This window comes from Empidonax traillii, unplaced genomic scaffold, assembly GCF_003031625.1.
Source record: "Empidonax traillii isolate 1590-97213 ecotype Southwest subspecies unplaced genomic scaffold, ASM303162v1 scaffold1183:size177227, whole genome shotgun sequence".
NCBI classification, from domain to species: Eukaryota; Metazoa; Chordata; class Aves; order Passeriformes; family Tyrannidae; genus Empidonax; species Empidonax traillii.
In genome coordinates, this window is record NW_020956376.1 from 134,161 (window position 1) to 160,000 (window position 25,840).

A 25,840-nucleotide genomic window follows, 5' to 3' on the forward strand; every position below is an offset into this window, starting at 1 on the left:
AATCTGACAGCCTTTCTTTCTGGTTGCATACAGTGAACTGGAAAAGGAAAGACTGATATAGTTTTATAATTCATGAGGTCAGATTCTCAGAATGAAGAGCAGAGGTTCCAGAAGACAAAACCAGGAGTTTCATAGTTCAAGGGTGGGAGTTTAGCACTGAGGGGATTGAGTTCTTTCTTTTCTACAAAAAGACGGAGTGCTACAGGGCAGTAACTTCAGTTGCATTATCAGCCTTTTAGATTTATGGATAACAGGACTGCTATGGAAAATCAGTCAGCTTGTGTGTGGCTTCCTGGGCTTGCAGTGAAGTAATGCATGACAGCTGCTCCATGAAGCATCAAGAGGCTGTAAGAGATTCAGGGTTGCCTGGATGGGACATCACAAATCAGGACAAGGCACAGGAAAAACTGTCTTTTAGTTCAGTTCCAGACTGAAGTTCCTCATTAGACTGTCCTCTTCTAGCTATGTGAAGGCCATCATTGCCACAAATTTTAATCCATTTCCTACTCCTTCTGCTCATGATCTGCTTATATCTGATAATTCTTTATACCCTATTGCAAGAGAGCCTAAATGTAGGCTGTCACACTAAAATGGATGTTATGAATGGAAAGGGCAATCAACACATTTGTGATTCACAAGCCATCTGAGAAATCACAGAAGACTGATATTGTCCATGAAGAGCTTGTTAAACCACATAATGTGAAGACTACAATTATTTAACCAATGTGCAATTTTTTAGCTGACTATGCTGCAGAACACCTTTTGTTACTCATGAGAATTTTTTATTTGAGGTAGAGCGTGAAATAGTCATGTGAAGACATGAGCGTATGCAAGCTACTACTCGTCAGAAAGAAGGAAAATTAGTCATGTACTCATTTAGCGGTTATTTCCCCTTTTTTGGGAAATCCAAACACATGTTTTCTCTCTGTGCCTCTGTTTCTCTCATCTTCACTCTACGGAAGGAAAGAAAGCTGTGTCTAAAATGTCGTTTGGTTCTGACACAAATTTGATTGGGCAATGAGAGACAAATTTCCGCTGCGTGTTGAGCTAAACCTCATATAAGGTCCTCACTAGCAATTTTCATGATAGCATCTCTGTGAAAACCTAATGGCTGAAAGACTGCAGAAACACAGGTAAGTGAATGTGATGGAAATTTGGGAACAAAAACCTCCCGTAAACCCTCACATTGTGTACAGTTTACAGAGATTGCTAGTTACTACGGCAAAGGAATTGGAAAGCTATGAACAAAACAACCAAGCGTTTTCATCAGGCAAAGAAACTGCAAAGAGAGAAACTCACCTGTTATAGGGTACCTATGTGAATCATGGGGCTTGTTAATGCCACTAGCACCTAGTCCAGGTGCAGCTGAGAGAGGCTACAGCTCCGTACCAGTGCCCTTGGAAACCCTTGCAGATCTAGCAGTGGGGGAGATGACCCATGGTTATGAAAGAGTATTATTGAGCAAGAGGTTGGCTTTGTGGTGTTGCAGAGATGGCAATAAGCTGGAAATAGTTTATTGTAGTCAAACTATCAGATGCTAGATAAGTATAGCTACCAGAACAGGAAGAAATTTGGATAAAAACCATGACATAAATATGAGAGTGATAGGATAAACAGAAGATGCCCAAAGGTGAATACCTATGGATATGGCTATGTTATATTGGTAGAAATGTTATTTTGCTTTTGGATATGATTTGAAGTAGTTGTCCAGTCATTTAATATTCATCATAGTGTTAGGCTAATGTTAAATGTATGTGATTTCCATTTCTGTATATAAAATGGAAATAGTACGTGTCATGTGCCTATGTGTACTGTATTGCTCATAAATTCCTTACACAGAGCATAAACTAGTGCCTCTATGCAGCATGTTTTATATATTTTTGTCTGATTCACACTGAGATAACACATTATCAATTGAGTAGCAGCAGCTGAAGCCTCATGGCGGAGCAGAAGCATGCAGTGACGTCCACAGAAACTGCTGGGCCCGTGCCAGGCCCCATGCAGATGACATTTGATGAATGACTGGTAGCGGATAGTTTTGTTTTTCCTTAGTGTCACCACATTCAGGACAAGTTGTTCAGGATTTTCCTTATCTTTTTTTTTTTTTTTTAAACAACAGATGTAGTCGTGTCCACGCTGAAAACTCGCTTAATCACCACCAGCAAGATGGGTGTGGATACAATGAGGGTCAATGTTTTTGTCCTAACAGAAATATTTGCTGGAGACTTTGAAAGCTTGGCCCTGGTTATAGCAGGAATTTTGCCTGCAGCCTGATCCACACTAGCTGGCCTACTTTGGTAGTCACACTGGGAAAGATACAGTGACACAGTATTTAGTGAAGGCCATATAACCTTAGGAGACACCTGAGGTGATGGTTTCAGAGAACTAAAGTCTCTTCTGATGCATCTTTGCTCCTATGTTCACCCAAGCTACTGCACTACAGCTCACTCGAAGCAGCTGACCCTCACTTCCGTCAGATCCTATTGCAAAATAAGCAGAACTAGATTTTTCCACCCTTAGCCGTTGCACTGAAAAGCTGTGGGGACAGAGCAGCATCTTGTGGTGTGCTGTTTTCATCTCCTGGAGTGAAAGGGAAGGGACAGAAGTGATATGTGTGTGCCAAGACAGATGCTCTGGTTTCACAAGTCAGCCTTCATAAACTAAGGGTGAAGACACCTTTCTGCTCACTAAGGGTGAACCAAAGCTCCCCAGGTCTGGTGTATGGAAAAGAGCAATTAAAAGTCCTAAGATAGTATTGAGTATTTTCATTATATCATTTGCCTTGTAATAAATTTCCTTGTAGATTTCAAAAGACTTCCCCTCGACCTTCCCCTTCCAATTTCCTGTGGAAAAAAATGTGTGGGCTCTTCTTTGTCCTGGTGATGTGCACAGCAGGTGCCTCTGCTTTCAGACTCCAAAAAGTCAAAAGCATGGGTAAGGGCTTGGTTTTTTTTTCCTTCCATCTCCCTCACCCTTCTTTTCAACATGCCTGTCTGACAGTAATGTAAAAATATCTCTGATTTATATAGAAAACTGCCCAGATCACACCGTGTTTTTCAAACACTACTATGAATTGCATGGAGAACCTGTGGTTTTGAAGTGCCCTTCCCCTAGTTACAAACATTTGGATTTTTCTGCCTTGACCCCTAATATCACGTGGCATAAAAATGGTTCAAAAACCGTGATATCAGGAAGAGATGAAGATCCAAGAATCTGGGCAAAAGGAAATGCACTCTGGTTTTTACCAGCGATGCTAGAAGATTCAGGAGTATATATCTGCACCAAAAGGTGGGTAATTTAAAAGAAAATCCAGTGCACTAACAAGCTTACTATGTCTAAAATGCATTACCTCGATTTTAAACTCCAGTTATATTCAAAGCATTTCTGGGTAAGATCATTTCCTCGCTGACATTATTAGAGAAAAAAATGTGGAAAGTCAGAATCTTAAGTGCATTATGTGTCTCCTACAGTTACATATACTGAAAGCTGGATAAATTGTGACATGGGTTTGCTGCTTTGGCGATGGTCTTATAGGAAAACAGTGTATAAAGAATTTGTGCCATGGCAAGTGGGACATGCTGCAGGCAGGGGGTTTTGCAGGACACAAATAGCTTTGTTGCACTTCAGGTTGCCTTATGAAACACATACTAAGACACTGTGTCTCTGCAGTGGCTTCCTTCTTTCCTCCTCCTTATCCCTGCTCTTCATTTTATTTCTCCTTCACATTTTAAATGAGAATTTGATTGCCTTGGTATTGCTGGAAGACCTTTACAGAGACTCGATGTGTATTTACTAGATTGATAACAGATTTGTGATATTGCAGTGGGTGGAGATTTCAGGCATGGTTTTTTTCAGCCCTGTTGGTAGGTTGTTTTTTTTTTTAGTGTTTACAATCTGACAGGCCATTATACCATTTCAAAAGAGGTACCAGGGTCTGGATTTGTTTGGAACTGAAGAAGGCAAAAACCCCCATCACCCTGAAGCCCAAACTCCAGAAGGTGTCCCAGGTCCCTGTCCCCTCCAAGCTCCTCCAGCCAGCCAGCCTCCCAGTGCATCCCTGGCATCTTGCTCTGGAGTTTATGGTGGAGAACGTATCTCCACATTCCTGGAAGTGTTTGTGTAAAGCATGGTTTCTTTGCTGGCAAGAGACACCTTGTGAATGATGTGTGTCAAAAGCAGAAGGGATGGACAGGCAGAACTCCAGTGGAGAAATCATGCTCAGCGTATTGGGTTGGCCTTTCCGCACGTCTCAGCAGTGAGAAGGGGTGGAGCAGAAGAGATGACACTGATAGTGAGGCCAAAGCAATAAAAGGCTGCAAATATTATTCTAGAGCAGAGAAGTGCCTGAGACCTTCAAGGGTGTTTTTTAATTCCCTTTTTGGACTATTCTGCCTCAGTTTGTCAACATATAGTACTATGGCAGTTTTACTATAGCTATAGTAAAATGCTCTGAAACACATTTGAAGAAGCCATGCAAGAGCCAAGTACGTAACTTCATTGCTAATACTATTATAGTGTTAATAGAGTACAAGCAAATTCTATTTCCTTTGCAAATCAACCTATAGGAAAGCCATCAGATTTTTTTTTCAACACTATAAAACAAGGGTAGAAGCAAACTATCAGAGGTCTCTGCTTCTACGAAGCTAGCATTTCGAATTTGGTCATCTGGCCTTTAAATGAGAGAGGGCGACAGTGCCCTGGCAGCAGTGTCAGGCTGTCTGCTTGCAGCCCATAGGTGCTCTCCTGGAGGTGGCAGCACAAACCCCCTGGCTTTGTTGGCCCGTTCAAGGGTCAGTCACTGCCCTTGGTAAAGGCAACTCCAAGGCAGGATTTCAGAGGTTGTAGAGGACAGAATTTAAGCATCTTTCTTCCCAAGTTCGGTCCTCCTTGAAACTGGAAGGGATTGTCACTTGGGGCCAGAATGAAAATTGAATATTGCAAACCTTTCAAAGCCAGAATGCCTTCTTTTCTACGCAGTATGATACGTACTCACAGAAATGCCTGTGGTTGTGTAATAGTGACTGCAGATGTATTTCAATACATGCTTTAAGGTTTTTATTTCATCATTAGGGCTTTCATGGTCAGGACTTTTTCCCAGGAAAGGGTGGAGGCTTCATGACACTGTTCAGGTGAAAAAATAAAAAAACATGCTGTAGTCTAAGGGTGTACAGGGAACTTGGCATACAAAAAAAGAAAAGACTGAATGTCCAAGGCAAACACGTGTCAACCACAAGTTCAGATTGTGCCAAAAGAACAGTACCAGTGATTTTTCCAGCATCCTTCCTGTTATGATCTCAGACCTCCTAGAAACTGCTAAGGAAAGAAATGGAGCCAGGAGGAAACCTTGAGTGCCACTCAAGTTCCCCGTGTCACTGGCAGGTGCTCATCTCTCCCTCCTCTGTGTGCAGGAACTCCTCCTACTGTGCAGAAGTCTCCATCCACCTCACAGTCGTGGAGAAAACAGCTGCTCGGGAGATTGCCTATCCCCAGGTCCTTTTCACTTTCACCTCTGGAAAGATCGTTTGTCCTGACCTGTGGGATTTTTCACCAAACTGGACAAGCCTGGAGCTCAAGTGGTACAAGGTAGAACTTTCACCTCCTTTTTGTGCATAGCCTAATCTCAACTTGGCACAGAAATCTCCACTTGATGTTTCTCCTGAACATCATGTTGGACAAGTCATGAGCACGTTCTAATATACTAGGAATTTTGGGGTAGACGTATATATATTAAGAAAGGTAATCTGGGGTGGATTTAGCATAGGGTGAAGTGTTCTACATGTTGTATGCTCTCACAGGCAGTGCAACTATTTTTAAGGATAGATTACTTACCCAACTCCACGGTTTGCCACCTGAGATCAGGCTCTTCCCTTCGGCACTGTGCTTCTTTTTATGGCCCTTGCAGTGAACCCCGTAAATTAGGACCTCCCAGGGATGCTTCCTCCCTTTTCAGATGGGGTAGCTTTCAATAATCAACCAGAATACAGCATTTGGAAATACTAGGTTAATTACACAACGCTTACTTAGAATGTTCTCTTGCCTAACTTACCAGTTTGTGGTTTTTCAAGAGACAACCGTGGTTTTGCCTCAAAGGTCAAATATCTTCCACTTGTCATTCTCATCTGTACAATTTCACAGTGGAGAGCAGGGGATCCTTCTTGTATTTTCATATATATATAGCTTTTATTTATGCTTCACTATGTTTGCATGCTCTGCCTTGTGCAGCTGTTGTCTTAGCACAGGACGCAACACAGCAGTGCCTAGGTTGGGATTGGTTCCACACCAGTAAAATGGTGCTGCTGAGGATTCCCTTCAGAAGTGGGATATAAACCACTTTATCTAAGCAAAAGGCTGTCCCCCTCAATATGGTTCTCGTTACAACTGTCCAAAAGAGCTGCCCTGCCTTCATGGAGCAGGAACATCATTGCTCCCAAGACAGCCTTAGGGATACAGAGCAGGAATTTAAAACAGTTTATGAGGTATGTAGGGTAAGTAACAGTTACGTGAAAACCTTTATGATTATTAATATTTGTCTTCAAAGGACACCTTAGAATATTAGTCTTACAGGGTCATATATGGAAAGTGATATCATTGTGAAAACCTTCATGGGTACTAAAATGGTTTTGTCTTAGAAGAATATGTTGGCTGATTGCTCTTAAGAGGACTCAGAAAAGAGTGTATTATACCTTTTCCATTTTAAAATGTACTCTTTATTGAAGAACTATGCACACACATTGTAAATAGATTAAAATAACAATTCTTCACACTTCATATAGTGTCACAGAGTGTTTTAGAGATAGATACACATTAAAAGAACTTGCCCTTTGGTGGGGAAGTGGAACTGCTCAGATTTCCCAGTGATATTTAATAACAGAGGGACAGGGATAATTAATTTTGTTACACAGGGCATAACCATATCTGAGTCATAACACCAGTTGCTGTCCTTTCTCCAGGATGCCCTGCCTTTGAAAGACGACAATGAAAAATTTGTCATTCTGAAAGGTTCAACTTCTCTGATCATGACATCTGTGCTACCAACAGATGCTGGCTATTACACTTGCAAGATGTCATTTCCATTTGAGGGTGTGATGTATGAAATCACCAGGACAATTCAGCTGGAGACTGTTGGTAAATATAATATTAAATTATTAGAGATGTGAAGCACATCTTGGACAAGGAAAGGCTAAGAGAGTTGGGTTTGTTCAGCCTGGAAAAGGGAGGTCAGCCTTCAGGGTGACCTAATTGTGGCCTTCCACTACCTAAAGGGGGTTTACAAGAACGATGGAGAGGGTTTTTTTACAAGAGCATGGAGTGCTAGGACAAGGGAGAATGGCTTCAAACTGAAACAGGGCAGGTTGAGATTGGATATTAGGAGAAAGTTCTTTCCTATGAGGGTGATGAGGCACTGGAATAAGTTGCCCAGAGAAGCTGTGGATGTCCCATCCCTGGAAGGCCAAGTTGGATGGAACTGTGAGCAATCTGGTCTAGTGAAACATGTCTCTGCCCGTGGCAGGCGGCTTGGAACTAGATGATCTTTAAGGTCCTTTCCAATTCAAACCATTCTGTGATTCTATGATTCAAGGACTGACACTTTGAAACATTGCATTATGTAAGAAAACATCTTCTTTGCTAATGGAACTGGGGAGAGGAGGTCATGGTCGATCTCTCCGGCATGCCAAGAGAAGGGGGACACCGTGAGTGCTTGCCCTGGCGCTGATGGGGCTCCCACAGCACCCCTGGCAGGACAGGGGTCGCTCCTGCGAGTACCCGTGTTTTTTAGCCCTTGTCACTGCAAACGGCTTCAGAGAGGTCAGGAGTTGAGCACTTGCGAGCCGCTGAGGGCGAGGACAGGACGCTGTTGCTCAGGGGGGTGAGAGCGGCGGGGGGCGCGCAGGGGACGTGGCGCTGCTGCGCTGAGCGGCCAGCAGGGGGCGGGCGTGCCGTGAATTCCTTACGCTGCATCCCTCGGGATCGGGATGAGAACCGGATCCTGCCTGAGAACCACAACATGGGTCTCTGGGCTTGGAACGAGAATGTCGCTTTTTGCCGATGGGTTTAACAATCACATGTTTTCGTGGAAGACAGCAGGTGTTGAGCGAAGTGTCACGTTTCTAGTTCTGGGGCCAAGCCCACGTTTTCTTTTGCAATAGCACTGACTCTGTCCTCTTTCTAATTTCAGAACAAGAGAAGAAAATTACCCCAATAATTGTGTATCCAACGCAAAAGACAACATCAGCTGTTCTTGGTAAGGCCCAACATTATTTTTGGAAACACTTAATCAGATAAAAATTAGAACAGGTCCTCTTATGGTATAATTTGTTGGTGTAAATTGTTGTAGTTTCTTTGATCTCAGTTATCTTAATTGAGGGTCAGTGCTGGAGTAATTTTTGTTTCTTAACTGTCTCCAATCAGATGCTGTCTTCCAGGTAGGAGAAGCTGCAGAATTGCTGTAGATTTTAGCCCCTTACAAAGCAATAAAACCATGTTTGTTACCATTAGCTCAGCTGCCCACAGTTCCCCCTTCACTAAGAACATTTCTTTTTCATATTTCCTCAAATTAGTCTGGTTATCTGGTAGCTTTGAATGAGCCATCTCGCTCTTTTGAAAAGGGATATTTTTCATTGGTTTTTACTGTTTGAAATAGACCGTTTTTAGTTGGCAAGTACCTTGATAGGATCTCAATTTTTGTTTAAAGATTACATTATGACAATAAATTTCTGTTGCATTTCCTCCTCCTAGACAATACCAGACACATTTTTCACTAAACTTTTTTAACTTGGGTGCTATATGCACAGCTCTGTCGTATGATGTGTTAGTTTTCCCTGATACTTTTCTTTCCATAATCGTAGGCCTAACAAGTTTTTGTTTGTTTGTTTGTTTGATTGATTGATGTTTTGTTTGGGTTTTTTCCCCTATCTACCTCCATGTAGTGTTTTATGTTCCTTTTATCAGCATCTGCACAGGCATAATAATAACACTGTTTGCATTATTGAGCCCTGTGTTTTCCATAGATCCACACCACCCTGGAGCCTCTTTATCCTTAACTCTAAGTTACAATAACTGCATCAAAATTTCATCATTTTTGCAGTCACTTTATCCCTGGAGGTCCCACCTTGAGCTGAATGATCTTGCCCACAGCATCTCCAAGCAAAGCTGCAATTTTGGTTAATGCAATTGCTCCAGAGGGGTAACTCACATTGGTGCCCTTTGGGCTGCAGTGTATCAGAAAGAGCAAGGCCACAGGAACAGAGCTTTGCCTCCTGTGTTTAGTGCAAGAGTTGCTAACTGTTGCAATAGGAAACTGATGTGGTTAGCACTGGGAAGGACTGCCAAACTGAAGAGGCTTTCTGCCAAGGAGTAGGGGATCAAAAGCAATCTGGGGATTAACTTCAGTTTTGAATGTAGTGGTGCTTGACATGTGTGGGAACGTGATCTCCCACTGGAGTTGCTGGCTTTCATGAGAAGAAAAAGTAGTTCTTCACATGTATCCAAATTGTTTTTCAATCTTTGTTTTTTTGGCAGGCTCCAAGATGACTCTTCCATGCAAAGTGTTTATTGGGCTGAGCAGCCATGTTCAAACCGATGTGGAATGGCTGGCAAATGACACCAGTGTTGATGTGGTTTATAAACAAAGCAGAGTTACAGAGGGAGAACGACAGTAAGTCTGGCTGAAAGTGCTTCCTTGTACTCGTTGTTTTAACCTGCAATGCAACAGGGGCTCTTGGTGCAGCTGAATGCCAGGTGATGAAATGGGGTACAGACAGATCTGAAGTAAAGGTGAGAGCACCTTCCCAAAGAGTTCCTGGCTATTGATTAGGGTTTAGCATGGGTCAGGGACCACTTCCAAAAAAGACTGGGGATGTGGCATCTGTATTTTGAGGGACAAGAGTGTTTAACGGTTGTGGATGTGAGCTGGTTTTGGCCATTTGTGGCCACCAGTGCCAGATAACAACCTGGTCATTCTGCAGCCAGAGGTAACGTGGCCACTCAGCTATATGCTCAAGCCTTTATGTGTTTTCCCATTCTTCCCAGCATGATTGGGAGCAATAGTTTATAATCTTATATGGATAAGTGAAAATGCATTGATTCTGTGGTCAGGAACCATAAAATGTCTTTGCAAGCTTTAGAATAGAGCACACATGTACTTTCTTACTTGGACTTTAAAAATTACTTTGATTATGACTATCACTATAATTATTGCTGTTACATATTATTATGCATTTGCACAAGGACAGTGATCATGACAGCTAAGGTTCATGTAGAACCCACAGTGCGTGAGACACTCTAGTTCTGCTGGAAGCCCCCATTATGGCAGCATGGCAAAATAGCTCAAATACCAACAAGAAAACAAATTCCCTGCAGAAATCTCTGGCAAAGAGCCTACTGCCATGTTCCTGCCTTCTTGTGGTACAGACCTGGGAGGAGTGCCCAGGGAATTCCACTGCCATGGTGCAATGCAGGCTCATGATCAGATCATTAAAGAGCAGCTGGACAACTGGTCCAGCAATGACTAAAATATACCAAGGGACAATGTTTGACTGCAGCTAGAAAACCATTTTCAAATAGTTGTACTCATGGAACAATAATGTTGAAATAAGCTGGAAACTTCTTAGACAGTTTCTTGTTTTGAGCTCTTGGCTCGGGACATGTGATAGACAGGAATGGTGCTTCAGTTTTCTCAGAGAGCATTTACAAGTTTATGTTCTCCATATGTCCTCTTCCATCTGGTAGTAATAATTAACTTCATAAATGAATAGGTGATCAGAAAGAAGGAATTAGGTCCTTCCCCAATGCTGTGTAGTGAACTTAAAGATGTACTTGCCTTTCTTCCTTCTCTTTTATTTAATTTTGCAAGACAAATTCAGATCTTTCCTCCTGTAGGCTCCAAAACATGCAGGATGGGTACTGCCACCTGAGACTCAAATAGTTAGCAGAACTGGACTGGGAGACAACATGTATCCTTGAATGCTGTGTGACTAGTTCAGAAATGAGCCAATATCCAATGCATTTTCTTGTGCTCTTAGAATGAACATATTAAATAGAGAAAAGGTAGTTTATAAAAGTATTGAACATTAAATTTTTCTTATTTTTTTCCAGAGAAATTGTAGAAAATGGTGAAAACTTCATTGAAGTACCATTGATTTTTGATTCTGTTGAAGAAATGGACTTTTACACAGACTTTACCTGTCTGGCCCAGAACAGATACGGTTACCAAGTACTGCCAACAAGGGTCAAGCAGGAAGGTAATTATTTTCACTGTTTATTTTGGATAATTGTTGTTATTGTTATTCTGATGCTGACATATAATCCAAGCCTTTTATACTGTCAGAGATAGTGCCAGGATGAATTATTGCCAGGGGAAAGTCTGGTTGACTCTTTCACCTGTAGTCTTTGATATAGTCTGTTCACAAAATACACCTTTTATGGGTCATTTACTGACATTTTATGCAGGGGTAAGGATCCATCTCTGCTGGAGTATCTGTTTATTGAATAAGATCCAATTTAGATACACTTTGTGAAATGATGTTTTCAGTGGGACTACTGGCAAATTCCCTTTGGGTGTAGCAGGGCTAGAGCTCCTCCAGTTCCTCAACACGTAGGGAAAGAAAGGACAATAACAGAATTAATTACTTGAGTGTTCCTTTTCCTCATGCATAGGCTGCCACTGAAATAACAAGAAGTGTAAATTATGATGGGTGTTATTATTTTGGCTCCTAGTGAGGGGAAGAGAAGACTTAAGCTCAGTGCAATTAATATTGCAGCATGATAGACCATTGGCCAAGAACATGCTGTAAAAACAGTGTGAAGCAATGATAATTGTTTTTTTGCACGAGGTTGATGAATCACCGAAGCTTGCTCAAACTGTCTTAGAAAGGCACATTTAAGACTTCATTGTGAGTTATGACTTTCTCCAGCATTCTATGGTAAGGGATTTGTACTCATTTCACTGAATATGCTGGCCTCATCTTCCATGAGCTACACAGGTACTGCTCACTACAAAAGAGGCAATCCATGTATAAGTATATGTTGGAATAATCAAAAATAGTCTGGACAGACACTGGTGTTAGAAATTAGTTGTATTTGGGAAGAAGTTCAGCATCTTGGCTTGATCATTACTAATCTAGAAGCCACTCTGTAGGAGAAAATTATTCACACAGCTTGCAGGTAGACTGGCTGTTATGTACTCCTGCTTCACGCAGTGCTTTTACTTCCGTCTTGGAGTGTCTCTGCTTTTAACAAATCAATTTGTGTGCTAGAAATCAAGTGGCACACAGCCACTCTGACCAGGGGGTGGGAAGAGTCAGGTATATGCAAAGGACTGAACTTTAAATTCTCACCCTCTGTTACTTTCGAATTCTTCCTCCCATCTTCATAAACACATTTCCCGGAGTGTTCAATCAATAGACCTCTTCCTTTCACAGGTGAATGAGTCGTGCTCAAAGGTTAACTTGCACACATCCTTTTTATTGTGATTTCTCCTCTTCATCCTTTTACTTAGAGAACTATATTCCCGACAGTTTGTTGGTTTTTTGTCTTTTGGGTTTTTTTAATATTAATATTTATTCTTTACTTTTCCAGCTGTTGGCTTGTCCTGGTACATTGCAATGATTCCCTTTGCATTGGCCTGTGTGATCGTGGGAGGGATATGCGTGCACAAGTGCTGGAAGCGGAGAGACGATAATGGATATAGAACAGCAAAGGTTTAAATTCTGCCTGGTTCTCCAACTGCCAACAGAACAAAAAATCACTGTGGCTATCTTTCATATGAGGCACAGAGAGCATTTCAGACCTGATATACTGCATTCCCAACAGACAGATATATATCAGCTTTTTCCCTCTTCTCCAAGTCTTCTACCATCTGACGAAGTTAAGAATATAAGTTTCCATTTTTATGCTGCCTAGATGCAGGAAACCTGATTCTAATATTTTGAAGCTTGGGTGCAATCTGTAGAATTTTGGAACACAGAATACTGGGATCATGCTCTGGATATGGGAAAGGTAGGGAAAGAAAAGTGCTCTCACCCAATAAACTTACTGGGTTTTCTTACGAAAGAAAAAGAAACTCCCTAAAAAGACCCATTTGTTTTCCCTTTTCCAGAGCCAAATGCAATTGTCATGGTAACTGTATATCTATGAACTTCTCCACAGAAAAACTAATTTTTTGTCACCATTTGGATTATTTTTTGCTTAAATGGGCTTTCAGAATATTCCTCCCCCAGAGATAACTACATCTGCATAACAGATAACTGTACACTGGAATATTCAGTTTCGTTTTATCTACTAATATGTCATAACTAGAGATTCATAGGCAGCTGTAACATGTCGTTATCTTTGCCAAGTGAAAAAATTCGGTTTTGAGAGTCATTTGACTAATAAAACCTGGAAGTAGTTGGACAGATTGCCAGTAATAATGTAAATTCTCATCCTTTTGTGCCTCCAAACCCTTCTGTGACCAATCTGGTGTAGCTTCAAACTGTGTCCTTTAAATTGCAGTATGCAAATTGATTACTCATGATGTAAAACACTGCCTATGAGGTTAATCTAACTGGATTCTAGTCTTGACATAAATCAGAAGGGAGCAATAAACAATTAGTGACCATGTTGTACTTTGACGGTCAGAAGGAGTAAAACGACTTGGTTACTTCCTCTTCAAAGAGATACCCCTTATAATAGCTGAGAAATAGTTACAAGACATATATTGTGTATTATCCTTATCTGTATGGGAGGGAAGAGAACCTGCCTTAAAGGACTACATTTTTACAGATCCATAACTGACACCTCTCACAGACTCCCAAGAGAAAGCTTTTTATTCATGTAAATCATCCCAGAGGTTTTTCAAACTCCGTAGGAAAAAAAAAATCAGGAAAAACACTTGCTCCAAAGAAACAAATTATAACAAATAGGGAAATGAACAACTTATGTCCAACTGGGAGAGGCCATAATCTAATTCCTTTCCACCATCTTATACAGCTGGCTCTGAGTTAATCTAATAAATATATAGAAAGACTTCAAAGAGTAGGATGTGACTTGAGTTAGGAAACCTTTATTATCTACTAGCAGAAACCTTCACAAGTAATGAGATTTAAGCCAAAGCCTCCCTTTAAATATTCTAAGGCATGGAGATTAGAGTTCTGACACAGTCTGAGTCAAGTGCAACCAAAGAAGACTACAGAATTCACTGTTTCCAAGCATAGAATGTTAGCTATGATGATAAAGACTACGTGTATTTTATGGGGAGATGGGAAAAAGATGTCTGCAATTGTGGAAACCAGTCAATCCACTTGGATATCTCTTCTTTGAAGGAAGAAAGCTATAGATGAACTGATCACTGCTGGAAGGAACATGAAAAATATCAGAAATGCTCATTATTTTCAAGCAATCACCAGTCTGTAGCTAGAGAATAAATTAGGTTTGTCAATAAATATAACAGTTCAAAATGTGATTTGTTCTTCCTTTCCATCTGTATCCTCCAAGAGTAGTGTGATAACACATCCAGCTATAGGTATAAGGTTGGATTTCACTATGTAGTGGAAAAGAAGCAGGACTTCAGTATGTAGAGTGCTGGTGCCATAAGCAAGTTAAATACCTCAGATCCTCCTCCAAACTGGAGCAGGAAAAAGAAATGTGAATGTGAGATAAAGATTAAGCATATAGAGAATAGATGTTACTCAGTGGCACCTTGAATACAAAAGGAATGTATAGAAACAAAGGCTTATCTTTTATGAAGTGATATTTGCTTCTCTAACTATTGATCTAGTAATATTCTGAAGGCTTTCCTCCTAAGCAGACTTGTTCAAGTGAACTATATTGGGTAGATATTTTACAGATAGGCTTGAATAAGTGGCCCACATAATGTAAATGCTTTACATTGATTTGTATCATTGTACACAAGGGCAACATTGTTACGTGAAAAATGAAAAACAAATAAAAACCAAAACAATATGCTGGTGTGTGAGGTGTGTGTGAAGAAAGATGTGAGATATGAGATGGGACTTGGAGGGTGGCAGCACTTTCCTTGGAGTGGTGTGATTTTTCAGCGCTCCGCTGCAGAGGGACTTGTCCCTTGGAGGCACAGTCACCCCTGCTCTGTGGGGTTGCAGGATGAGCTCCATTCTTCAGCTGCTTCTCTCACCACTAGGCTGTGCCTGGTCACACCAAAGGAGGACTGTACTGATGGGCCAAGCTCTGTTCCTGACTGCCACCACGTTCATGGCTGTCCTTGCTCTGCACTTCCCCAAGTTTTTGGGCTCATTCTGGGCGGGTGACATCGGGTGGTCTTTCTCTGCCTTCCAGCTGTCTGAGTATTCTGTTCACCTACTGGCTTCTGTGGGGAGACTTCTGTTTACAGACTGTCACTGTAGAGATGTGAATTTCGCATGCGCTCCCCAGGTGGGGAGATCCGTCTTATTCGGCTTCCCAGAAGGCAAGATTTTTGTCTACTTTTTTTCATTCAAAATTAGAAAACTCTAGTTGTCACTGTAGTTTAGGTAGGTCCATTCTGGAAGTTCAGAGTCATTAGTCTTCATGTATTTTGAGAAGGAGATGTCCTGAATCTCAAGGCAAGTTGAAACTGAGGACTTAGTTTTACTGGTTTATAATCAGACCTGAAAAGAAATACAGTATTAGGGAATACCACTTCACATCAAGGATCCAGGGCTCTGCACCACAGTGTTTCTCTTTTGAAAAATTAAAGATGTAAGGAGGACAAGGCCACTCTGTTTCTGGAACTATGTGGGTTTACAGCATTTTCCAGAGACCTTGTCTATCTGCAAGAACTTCAAAGGCACAATCACAGAGAAGAGGAGACCGATGTACTGTAGTCTTGGCATGGGTGAGCATCCAGGACAGACGCTGCTCATGCAAGTAGTTCTTTTCAGGAAACAAGGTCAGTTAACAATTATTTTCTTGTCTTATTCAGCACATGTGATCCTGATATCAGCTACCCATCTAAATAGGTAGCATAACTAATGTTTGACCAGTGTAGCCCCTAAAAAACCCCTAAACATAAATTTAAGAGCATCAAATAATTAGACTTGCTCGTTCTCAAACAAAGCCCATAAACAAATGTGGGAGCAATTGGAAACAAGGATTAGACCTGTGCACAGAATTGATCTTGGCCAATCAAGACAAGAAGCTTACATTTTTTTATTCTAGTAGCTGGAGAGGGAAGGTGTTCATGCAGGAGGGCAAGGACCATGTGAAATCAGGAATAGTACTTTAAGTATGAGAACAGCTAATGAAAGTGTTTACGATTATTCTGACTGAAGTCTGCAAAGCAAGAGCCCCAGCAGAGCAAAACAAAATAAGAAATAGGTCTTATGTTTTGGAGCTAAGAATTCCCTGTCCACTCATAACCTTGTAGCTACTAAAGATAGCATAGGGTGTGGTACCTCTCATCCAGCCTTCACATGGCCAAAAGGAATACAGCTGGTCCAAGCTAGCCACCGATGTTTCCTCTCCAGTCACTGTAGGAAGAGTTCTCTCTGGTGCCGAAAATAAATGGGATGAATTGCATCTTAGAACTGCCTGTCTGTTTCCACCAGTTTATGGCAAAAGGAGAAGAAACCACCATGCATTACAGGAACAATTGGTTGTGGATAGCTGGATTTTAGGTTATCAGAGGTTATAAGAAGAAACAGACAAGCCCAGAGACACCATTCAGTAGTCAAAGCCGCTGGGCTTTCTTGGGAAATGACGTTAATGCTGGCAGCTCACTGTGCAGAGAAAGGACAGAGGCTCACGCTAAATGAAAATACTGTAAGAGGCTAGGAGGCAGGCACAGAGGTATATACAGTGGAATCCAACCAAGAGGCAGGCTGAAAATATCTGACTGGTGCCTTGGAAAAACATTAGTGGCTCACAGACCATGTGGTCATGAACTGCCAAAGTTTTTTTCCCTCTTTTTACAGGAGGAAAAGAAAGAGCTGCTCTGCGTATACGGCTGAAGTACACAGAGCCCTGCTGTCACCAGAAGTAAGCCTGCTGTGTGACTGCAGATGAGCAGGGGGCTCTTGGGCATGCATGGGACAGCAGGGACTGCTACCCCTTCCGCTACACTCAGCCAGCTCAGTTCCCAAACCGGGCAGCATCCATCTGCTCCTTGCTGGACCACAGCAGAAGATTGGAAAAAATTGGTATATAGAAATGAAATATCATAAAACCACCCTTCTGCCAGTGGACAAACACAGGCTATTGGTAAGAAAATCACTAATATATATATATATATATATATAAATAAATTATTAGTCTGCTTTAGTGTGCTCATTGCACTGGAAATTGTAGTCTCAGTTCATACATTACCTAGTATACATGATTTAAAGAGTTTAGTAAAGCAGATGAAATGTAACACCAGTCAGTTTTCAAGAAGGATGTATCAATCTCTTCCTGAAATTCCTCAGCCAGGCACCTCATAATGAGGAAACTTTTAAAAACTCACATAGATCCAAGCTGGCTTGTTAGAACTTGGGAAATTCATCCATTACTGAATCTTTAACTGCAAAGTGCAGTTTGGCTCTTATAATTGGGTGCCCCTCCTACCAATTTTAGGCTTTTGTACCAATCTTAATGGTCTCAGAATCTGACAATGACTTCAAGTATCAACAGCAAACTCCTCTGTAGCACGTTGAAAGTCTCACATCCCCAACAAGAGATGAAGGCCATCTCTTTCTCACTATTTTTACTGACTTGCCATCTCTTGAGTAGCACCACAGGGACTTCACTTATATGTACGTAAATTTCATAGAAACGCACATCTTGATTACTTTGTGGATAATGAGGTATTGCCAGTTTTTCAGTCCTGTGGGTCTTGAATGGTACTGCTTGTTTAATGCTGTAGAGGTCCTGTTCTTCCTTGATTAAGAAGAATTCATTTATCTGTCTGCGAAGCTCTGGGATAAGTGAATCATCCTGCTTGCTTGCTTTGGCTTCCAAATGTGCTTCGTCATAAGTGCTAAAGAGGCCAGGCTATGACTGGAAATAGTTGACATTGTTTGTTTACTTAAAAAAAAACCCTCTCAAGTAACTTGTGGCTTTCAAGTTGGAGACAACACAGAACAAAATAATTAAAGGGCATCATTACATGTACCTTCAAGATGTTACTACCACTATTTTTGTTTTCACTGGGCCTTATTTTGCTTTGGCTGGGCCTTACCTTCTCAAATCTTCAGCTGATTTGAGAACACTCCAGAGGAGACGGTGGGTGAACCATGGTGGTTTCTTTGAGCTCATCATTACAACTCTGCTAGTTTGTGGATGCTGGAGATAGGGCTTCCTTCTTATAGAATCATAGAATGGTTTAGGTTGGAAGGGGTCTTAAAGATCATATAGTTCTAATTCCCCGACACAGGCAGGGACACTTTCACTTGAACGTTGCTCAAAACGCCATCAACCTGGCCTTGAACACTTTTAGGAATGGGACATCCCCAACTTCTCTGGGCAACCTGCTTCAGTGCCCCGCCATCCACCCAGTAAAGAATTTCTTCCTAACATCAAACCTAACCCTACTCTCTTTGCATTTAAAGACATCGCCATTTTCCTATCACTACATGCCCTTGTAAAAAGTCACTCTTCAGCCTTTTTAAAGGCCCCCTTCTTGTCAGTAGAGAAGAGCTATCAGCTCAGGGAAGAAACACAGGCCCTGCCTTTGATCACAGCTGATGGGTAGTTTATCAGCTGAATCTAAGCCAGTAAGCACAGTAGTGAAAGAGCTGAGATTCACATCTCCACCTAAGAGTGACAGAACTCTATGGTTGATTGCTCCTTGCTAGGAAAGAAAATATAAGCATTATTATTATCACTGTTATTATTATTATCATTATTACAATGTTAATTTGATGCCATTTAGGAAATATGGATTGCATGGGATAACATAAACGTGAGTGAAAGATAGTGGCTTCCCATGGGTAAAGCTGTGAAGTGCTGCAAGGACATCTGGGGAATGGAGAATTTGGGAGAATAGGCAACACAAGCTTATCCTGTGCCTGGCCATGATAACTGCCCATAAGTTCATCCAAAGGGAGAATAAAAAAGCAAGGGCCTGTAATTATTTCCACTAATGAAGGAGATGGGAATAAGAAATGCACAACCAAAATTAGGTTGTCCTCTAATCTGCAGCGGTGAGGTCCTGAAAGAGCATCTCAGCAAGAGTAATGTGAAGGAAAAGAAATTCTTTTAAGCCTGGAGTGGTTACAGCTATGAAAAAGATTTGACAGCAGGAGGTCTTCCTGCACAGCTGAATCACGTCCTGTGGCTTTGTGCTCTTTAGTTCCATTGAAAAAAGGCTGGATGGCTGAAGATAAAAATGCCGTCCAAGAGTTTAATTATTTTGTTATTATTATTTCCTCAGTTAAATCTCCAGTATCCATATTTACAGACCTTACAAGCTTGTAAGGGCTGGAAGATCAAAAGAATTAAACACTGAACACAATTGCTGGATATGTCTTTGTAGACGTGTCCAAAGTTCTAGTCTGTTTTAGACTCTGCTGGGAGAGGATAGTTGTCTCTGGAAAACAGTCCTTAATGAGAGTTGGCTTTCATGGAGGAGAGAGTGAATAGTCTCTAAACAAAACTGTGTTGTAAGAGATAATTTAGCTCTTCATACGACCCAAGTTTCTGTGTTATTTGAAGAGGAGGAGAAGGAGACCCTTAAACACTTCTATGTCCTTCTCCCCTCATTCTCTTGAATGGTGCTTTCTGCTAGTTTATTTTACTGCTGAAGTGGCTGCTTCTGTGGCATTCACTCTTGGCTGTGCACGGGGAACCATGATGGAGCAACATGGCCCCAGAGAGGATCTCAGAAACTTCCTGGCCCAGGCCAGCAGGATCTCTCAGACTGCAAGCAGCAGGAGCGATGTCTCTGCCATGAACGTCAGGTCACTGGAGGCAAGGAGCAAAGAGTGCAGTAATGATAAGTGGCATAGGCGTTCAACTCCCAGCACTGGAAGAGTTCTTTAGGCATAGAAACCAGCTGCTGAAACACGACTGCTGGAGGCTTGTCAAAAATACTTTATGGGATTACATTTCAGGGTTATTGCCTGTTTCTGTATGTTGATGTTTTTAAACTTTAATTATAAAAGCAGAATTTACCCAAATGAAATTCCCTCACCCCTCCTTAAATCAGTAACTCAAGTTTTTCATTGTCTACCCAATATGGGACACACTGATTGTACAAGGCAGTCTAAGACTGTGTGTGTCAGTCACCACTTCTGCAATGTAGTGCTTGTCATATTTAGCATTTGCTTCCATTTTGTTTCTTTTTAATTAAGAAAACTAATTAAGTCCCTACTTTAAAAATTATTTTTAAAAGAGATCAAGGAGCTTTAATCTAGTTATTATTTAAAACAACTTATTATGACGCAATGCTTTGAAGAGGTCTGAGAATGCCACAACTTGATTGCAGAAGCAAAACATAATTTTTAGATAATATTGTAAGTTTCTCTAGGTCCAGTTTCAACATTCCTTTTTTTTTCTGTTTCCTTTCATTTATTATGTTTGTAGCATATATTCCAGTAAACTGGATGTAAGAGGACTAAACTGAATAATGAGCCAGTTCAGGGTGGTGGGATGGGAAGGAGAGGAAAGAGGCAAGTCTCAGTGCAGCTCACCTGTGAGCAGTAGTCTTCCTGCTTCCTCTCTACCTCAGGACACCCTGTCTGCCTTCCAGACTACATCTGTGTTATATCAGAGGAACATCTCTACCTCTGCGGCACTCTCTTCATTTCAGGCTATTTCCTTTGGTCAGCAAAGTCCCAGGTGATGTCCAGCCAGCCAAGTGCTCCAGGCCTGGGCATTCTTTGTGTGTGGGTGTTTGGGTGCAGTTACCTTGACCTTAGTTCCTAATATAGGGATGCTTTCCTCAGAGCTGAGCCAGTTCAGATTGGCTCACGAAGTGGGAGCCTTTGACTCATTGCTATATACCTAACTTGAAATTGGGTGTGTAATTATTTTTTTGGACACCAACAAAAGTATATCTCTAACTGAAGGATGCTTGTGGTCATATGGTCATATGCTGTTATTCAGCCTTTCCATGTGAATAAAGCTTCAATGCATGAGATCAGACACCACAGGTATTTGTGTATTACAACAAAATAATGTGAGCCAAGGCACTTGTAATGGAGTTGTCCGAAATGCAGATGTTGATAACATTGTATTTTCAAACTTCTGCATTTCTCATGTCATTAAAACGCTGTAGGAGTGATGACTATAGGTAAGACAGCTAAATTTAGGTTATGAAAATAAATGCCAGACTCCTAATGAAACACAGTAGGTTGTTAAGAAGTGACTACCATAAATAAATCTTTTTTCACTTGGTCTGAGCTTGTCCTTTTAGGACAACTAGTTACTATGTGCATGGTTTGGCAATTTTAAAGTGAACACAATTAGTTTTTGCCACATGTGATTTGTTTGCTCACATGTGACTTGTTTAGACCTCTTACATTGAAAAATGGTTGGCTTTTCTTACATTTTTATTAATGGACATAGCAGAATTAAACTAAAACCAACACAGGAGCTTGGATATTTTAGTTTGGCATTCCATTAATCTGAGAGACATATGCATCCCTCTAAAGTATTTTAGATTTTTGTAACTTACTATTAAATAGTTTAATACACTCTATTAAAAAAAAATTATCTAGTGAACTTAAGCTATTTATTTTCCTCTCACAGGCCTGAAATTGCATTTCACAAAATCACAAATGCTTGGGTCTCATGCACTCACAGCTGGAATCTTGTGGCTCTCCAGAGTTTAAAAGCAGGATCTCAAATACTGTTTTCCAAAGCTATATTTACTCTATGAGATTTATGCTCCTATATCTCATGATGAATACAGACAAGTGCATGATGGAAGGAAAGAAAGAAGGCGCCCAAGAGTTGTCCTAATTTTTGACCAAATGAAACTTACGAATTTATTTATTTATTTGTTTGTTTGTTTGTGTGTGTGTGTTCTTTTTTTTTTTTTTTTTTTGGCAACATAATGACTCTGATTACTACTACGACAGAAGAAGAAAGAAAAATCCCTCAGGAAAGCTTTCTTAAGGTATTCAAAACTATTGCTTATCTGCAATGTCTTTGTGTTTGTCAGGGATATTAACAACCAGTCCACTCAGCAATACATGCAGCTAACCTTCTTTGACCAATAAATTCAAAGTTTCTTTGCTGCATCAATTGCAAGAAATAATTTAACAATCCAACTGACTGTCAAAGGATTGGCACAGCATTAGTAATCACCCATGAGCAGTTAGTTTAAGTGACTTGTTTATCATTTCAAAGGAGCTTTGTGGCAGATCTAGGGATGAAATCTTATTCTCAAAGGCAACATTCACATCTCTAAAAAATAGTCTTCTTTTTTACTCCAACCCCTGCTTCATCCTTTACTAACTTCCAGCTTTTACAGTGAAAAAGAAAGGAACCCTCCCATGAACAACCCTCCTGTATGATGCAGGCCTGATAAATTTCCATGGTTTGGGCCACTGTGTGGTCTCCATGGTGGAAAAAGAATAGAAAGCATTATGTATTTAAAGAATTTGTCTTAATGTGTCTCAATCCTCAATTCTTAAATTACATAATTTCAGAAGACTTGATTTTGCAATCTTATTTGTGTTCTTCAAACACATTTTTTCTGTGTGAATATTTTTCCTAAAATAGCTTTTTGTTTATTAAAAATCACAGTAGTAAGCTGACTGTTGGTCAAGCCAGGCCTGGCTGGTATCAAAGGGATGGAGGATGTCAGTTAGAGAAATAGTACTGCAGTGTGTAACATATTCCTCGTGAGTGGACATGGAAAAATACTGCCATTGAGAATTAGGGATTATGGTGTTATTTCTACTGTTTGCCTCCTGCATGACTACCTCTTCCACTGAGCCTGACCCTTCCACCATTGTTTATGAGTCCCTGCCTTGGTCCACTTCTGACTGTATCCAGTCTCAGTCTCCACCCTGACATTTTTTGTCTCTCTCTTTCCTGTTTTTAGGCTAGCTGTCTCTTGCAATTCAGCTATGAGGAAATAAAATATGAAACTGTGTCTTATGTTCTCAGCCAGTATCTCTGTACTGCTTTCCTGGCTTCATTTGTGTAGGAAAGCTTTTCCACAGACATCTGCCAGATGATGACTGCCTAAACTGGAAAATAACTCTTTGGTTCCCATAAAGAGGTACTTTTCCTTCCTTGTCTGGGAACAAACTTACACTTTTTCTGGAAAGGAATAAGCTAATGCTGGAGGCAACTGCATTCTTGAGCTATTTTTTTCAGAAACTATTCAGCATTTTGCATCTTAGCTTGCATCCTTCTACACTGCATATACAAATGTCTCTGCACATAAAAAGAGGAGAGGTTGTATTTGGCTTTGAAATATATTCTGTCACGCACCTCTCAAGACAGAGGTCATCTGCCATTCTCCATTCTGGCTTGCACTAGGCCAACCAGACCTACAGAATGAAGCACCACATTTTTCTTTAAATGCAAATATTTTCTCCCTGAACTTACAGTGTATATGAGTTCTGCCTATCCTGCATCTTGGTCTGTAGGTCCAAGAAAACAACAACTACACCTCCTAATTTCTAGCATTTTCTAGCCCCCCAGATCTAATTCGGTATGGCCTGAAAAATCTCCTAAGTGCCCACAGTTGGATGCTCGTATGTGCACAGAAGCACAGGTTTAGAGAGTGATGTGCTGTTACAGCTGTGCTGATATTCAGACTTCTGCAGAGAGACATTTGGCACCAAGGGGTAACCTGAAAAGCTGGATTTAGTCATAGCCCTAGGTGCCCTGGAAAACACCAGATCTAAGCTGTTTTTTAGATCAAGGAAGCTGAAACTCCACTCCATGGGCGTGCCGTGGTGTGCCAGGCTGCACCGGGAGGGTAGGGGCTGGGTGTGAGTGTCTGCTCTAGTGACTGGCACAGTTTGCTGCTTCTGATGAGTGGCTAATTTAGGAGGCAGGCACATCTCAGAGATCAGGGAGTGGAGCTCCCCAGCCGTCTCACTCCCTTTCCCCTGTCTTGTTTCTGTTTGTTTCCTGGAGTGCATCACAGCTCTTCCTCCCTGGAAAGTGGAAAATTTGGGAAGGATGGAGAAAATCCGTCTGAAGCCTCCTTTTCTAGTACTTCACATGAAGTAACAAACTAATTGCGCCTAGTTCTGTCTGTTAGCTTTTTGTGTTTGATGAACTCAGACTATTTATTTATAGACACAGCTCTTCATCCTAATTCTAATCTGCGCAATTCGTTTTGTATTTGACAGTCTTTAGGTAGCACTTTATGCAACCTTGGTCCTCACTTACCTTAAAACCTTCCTTTGCACTGAGTATCTGATGTTCTTGTCAGTCTGTCAGCAGCTGGCAGCTCGTCCACAGTCCTTTTCATTCCATAGCAAAGCTTCAGATTTCCTTCTGAATGGCTAATTGCATTCTTTTGGATCAAAGATTTTTCCAGTCTCCTGCAACTTGTAGTACTGATTTGCTTATGTTATTCCTGATACATAATAACACAATTAGAGAAAATGGAAGAAATGTGAGAAATATACTTTGTTGTAGTCAATTTCCTGCTCAGAGGTTGTGTCAGAGAGAAAAATATGTTCCACATGAGAAAAGTCTTTCAAAATAAGTATTGATAAAATCTGTAGTAGTTAAAAACTTCTTTAAAACAAAGATTTGATGTTCCATTACTTCAAATAAAATATATTCCCTCTGAAATTATTCTATATATACATGCTATAAAACTACTACAAATATATATATATATAAGATACAATTTATCCTTGTATCTTTATCTCATATTATTTTTCACTTTATTCTGCAGTTTCTTATATCCTTTCTCTTCTTTTTTTCACAACATAGTGTGAGATATTTTATTACAATCTGACCAGTTAATATTATAGCTATATTATACTAGAATGATGATTTATAAAGGTATAGTAGAGACTAGAGAAAGGAATATGAGAGGGTTTTGGCTGCACAGTCTGATTGGATATGATTCTTCTGAAGTCCAGAAAAAGGTGGAAGACAGAATACTTCAAAGTTTTTATTTAAAAATACAAAGTGGAATATAATCAGTCTCACAGTCAAGACAGAGTTAAGGATTTGCCAGTACTGGAGATCTGAACTACTCAAATATCTATTGGGAAAGAAACAGAGGAGGACACAGATGATTCAGCAAGTTCTGGCAATGTGTTAGTGGCAACTTTTTATTGCAGAGGCACAGGAAGTTAATAGATAAGTGACAGTCATTAAATCTGTTTGAAATTCAATTCAGACAGAGGTCAGATGGTAATGTGAGTTACAGGAGATTACAAAACAATAGCATTTCAAATAAAGGAAGGAAGCCCTGAGTTGATGTAAGGCAGACAGGTAGCAGGATATCTTTGGAAGACATTTCAAAGAGCAACTAAGAAACAAGAACACATGTAAGAGACAAAAAGTTGATTAAAAACAAGATGCATTTGCCAAGAACAAAACATGCCTTATCACTTCTGTTTCCTCTTTCACAGGATAACTGGCTTAGTGTTAGAGAGGGAGCCCTAATATATCTCAGATTTAGTAAGGGTTTTGAGGAATGCCATAAGTAAGCTTGGGAAATGTGGTAGAGATGATGGAAATGTAAAGGTCGATGCTCAGCTAGTTGAAAAACTTTACTCATGGAGTAGTCAGTCATGGATTTCTGTGAAATGAGGGATATTTCAAGGCAGTGTTGCAAATTTAATTCCTGGAAATTGCTTGACTCTACCTACTCTAATTATTTAGGTTGTCAGTGTTGGTGATGGACTAAGGAATAGTTCCATGGATTTATAATTCAAACAGCAATAGGAAATGGTTAAAGTGCTGTGAAGACAAACAGCAAAGGTCGGAGTGGGTG

General features: G+C 40.7%; 1 protein-coding gene across 1 annotated transcript; it reads left to right on the forward strand.

Annotated features, from left to right (window-relative positions):
• Positions 1 to 982: 982 nt before the first annotated feature.
• Positions 983 to 13,046, forward strand: IL1R2 (interleukin 1 receptor type 2). The gene is made up of 9 exons (XM_027905638.1): positions 983 to 1,133; positions 2,804 to 2,934; positions 3,030 to 3,288; positions 5,409 to 5,583; positions 6,951 to 7,125; positions 8,177 to 8,242; positions 9,520 to 9,655; positions 11,095 to 11,240; positions 12,577 to 13,046. Exons 1-9 carry the CDS (start codon positions 1,108 to 1,110, stop codon positions 12,702 to 12,704), a joined length of 1,242 nt encoding a protein of 413 aa, XP_027761439.1. The 5' UTR covers positions 983 to 1,107; the 3' UTR covers positions 12,705 to 13,046.
• Positions 13,047 to 25,840: the final 12,794 nt, after the last annotated feature.

Excerpts from the sequence above, each read along its gene's own strand:
- IL1R2 (XM_027905638.1), top strand. The coding sequence starts at position 1,108 with ATGGCTGAAAGACTGCAGAAACACAG. Across the intron at positions 5,584-6,950 it reads TGGAGCTCAAGTGGTACAAG|GATGCCCTGCCTTTGAAAGA; the intron begins GTAGAACTTTCA and ends TCCTTTCTCCAG. Across the intron at positions 9,656-11,094 it reads GTTACAGAGGGAGAACGACA|AGAAATTGTAGAAAATGGTG; the intron begins GTAAGTCTGGCT and ends ATTTTTTTCCAG.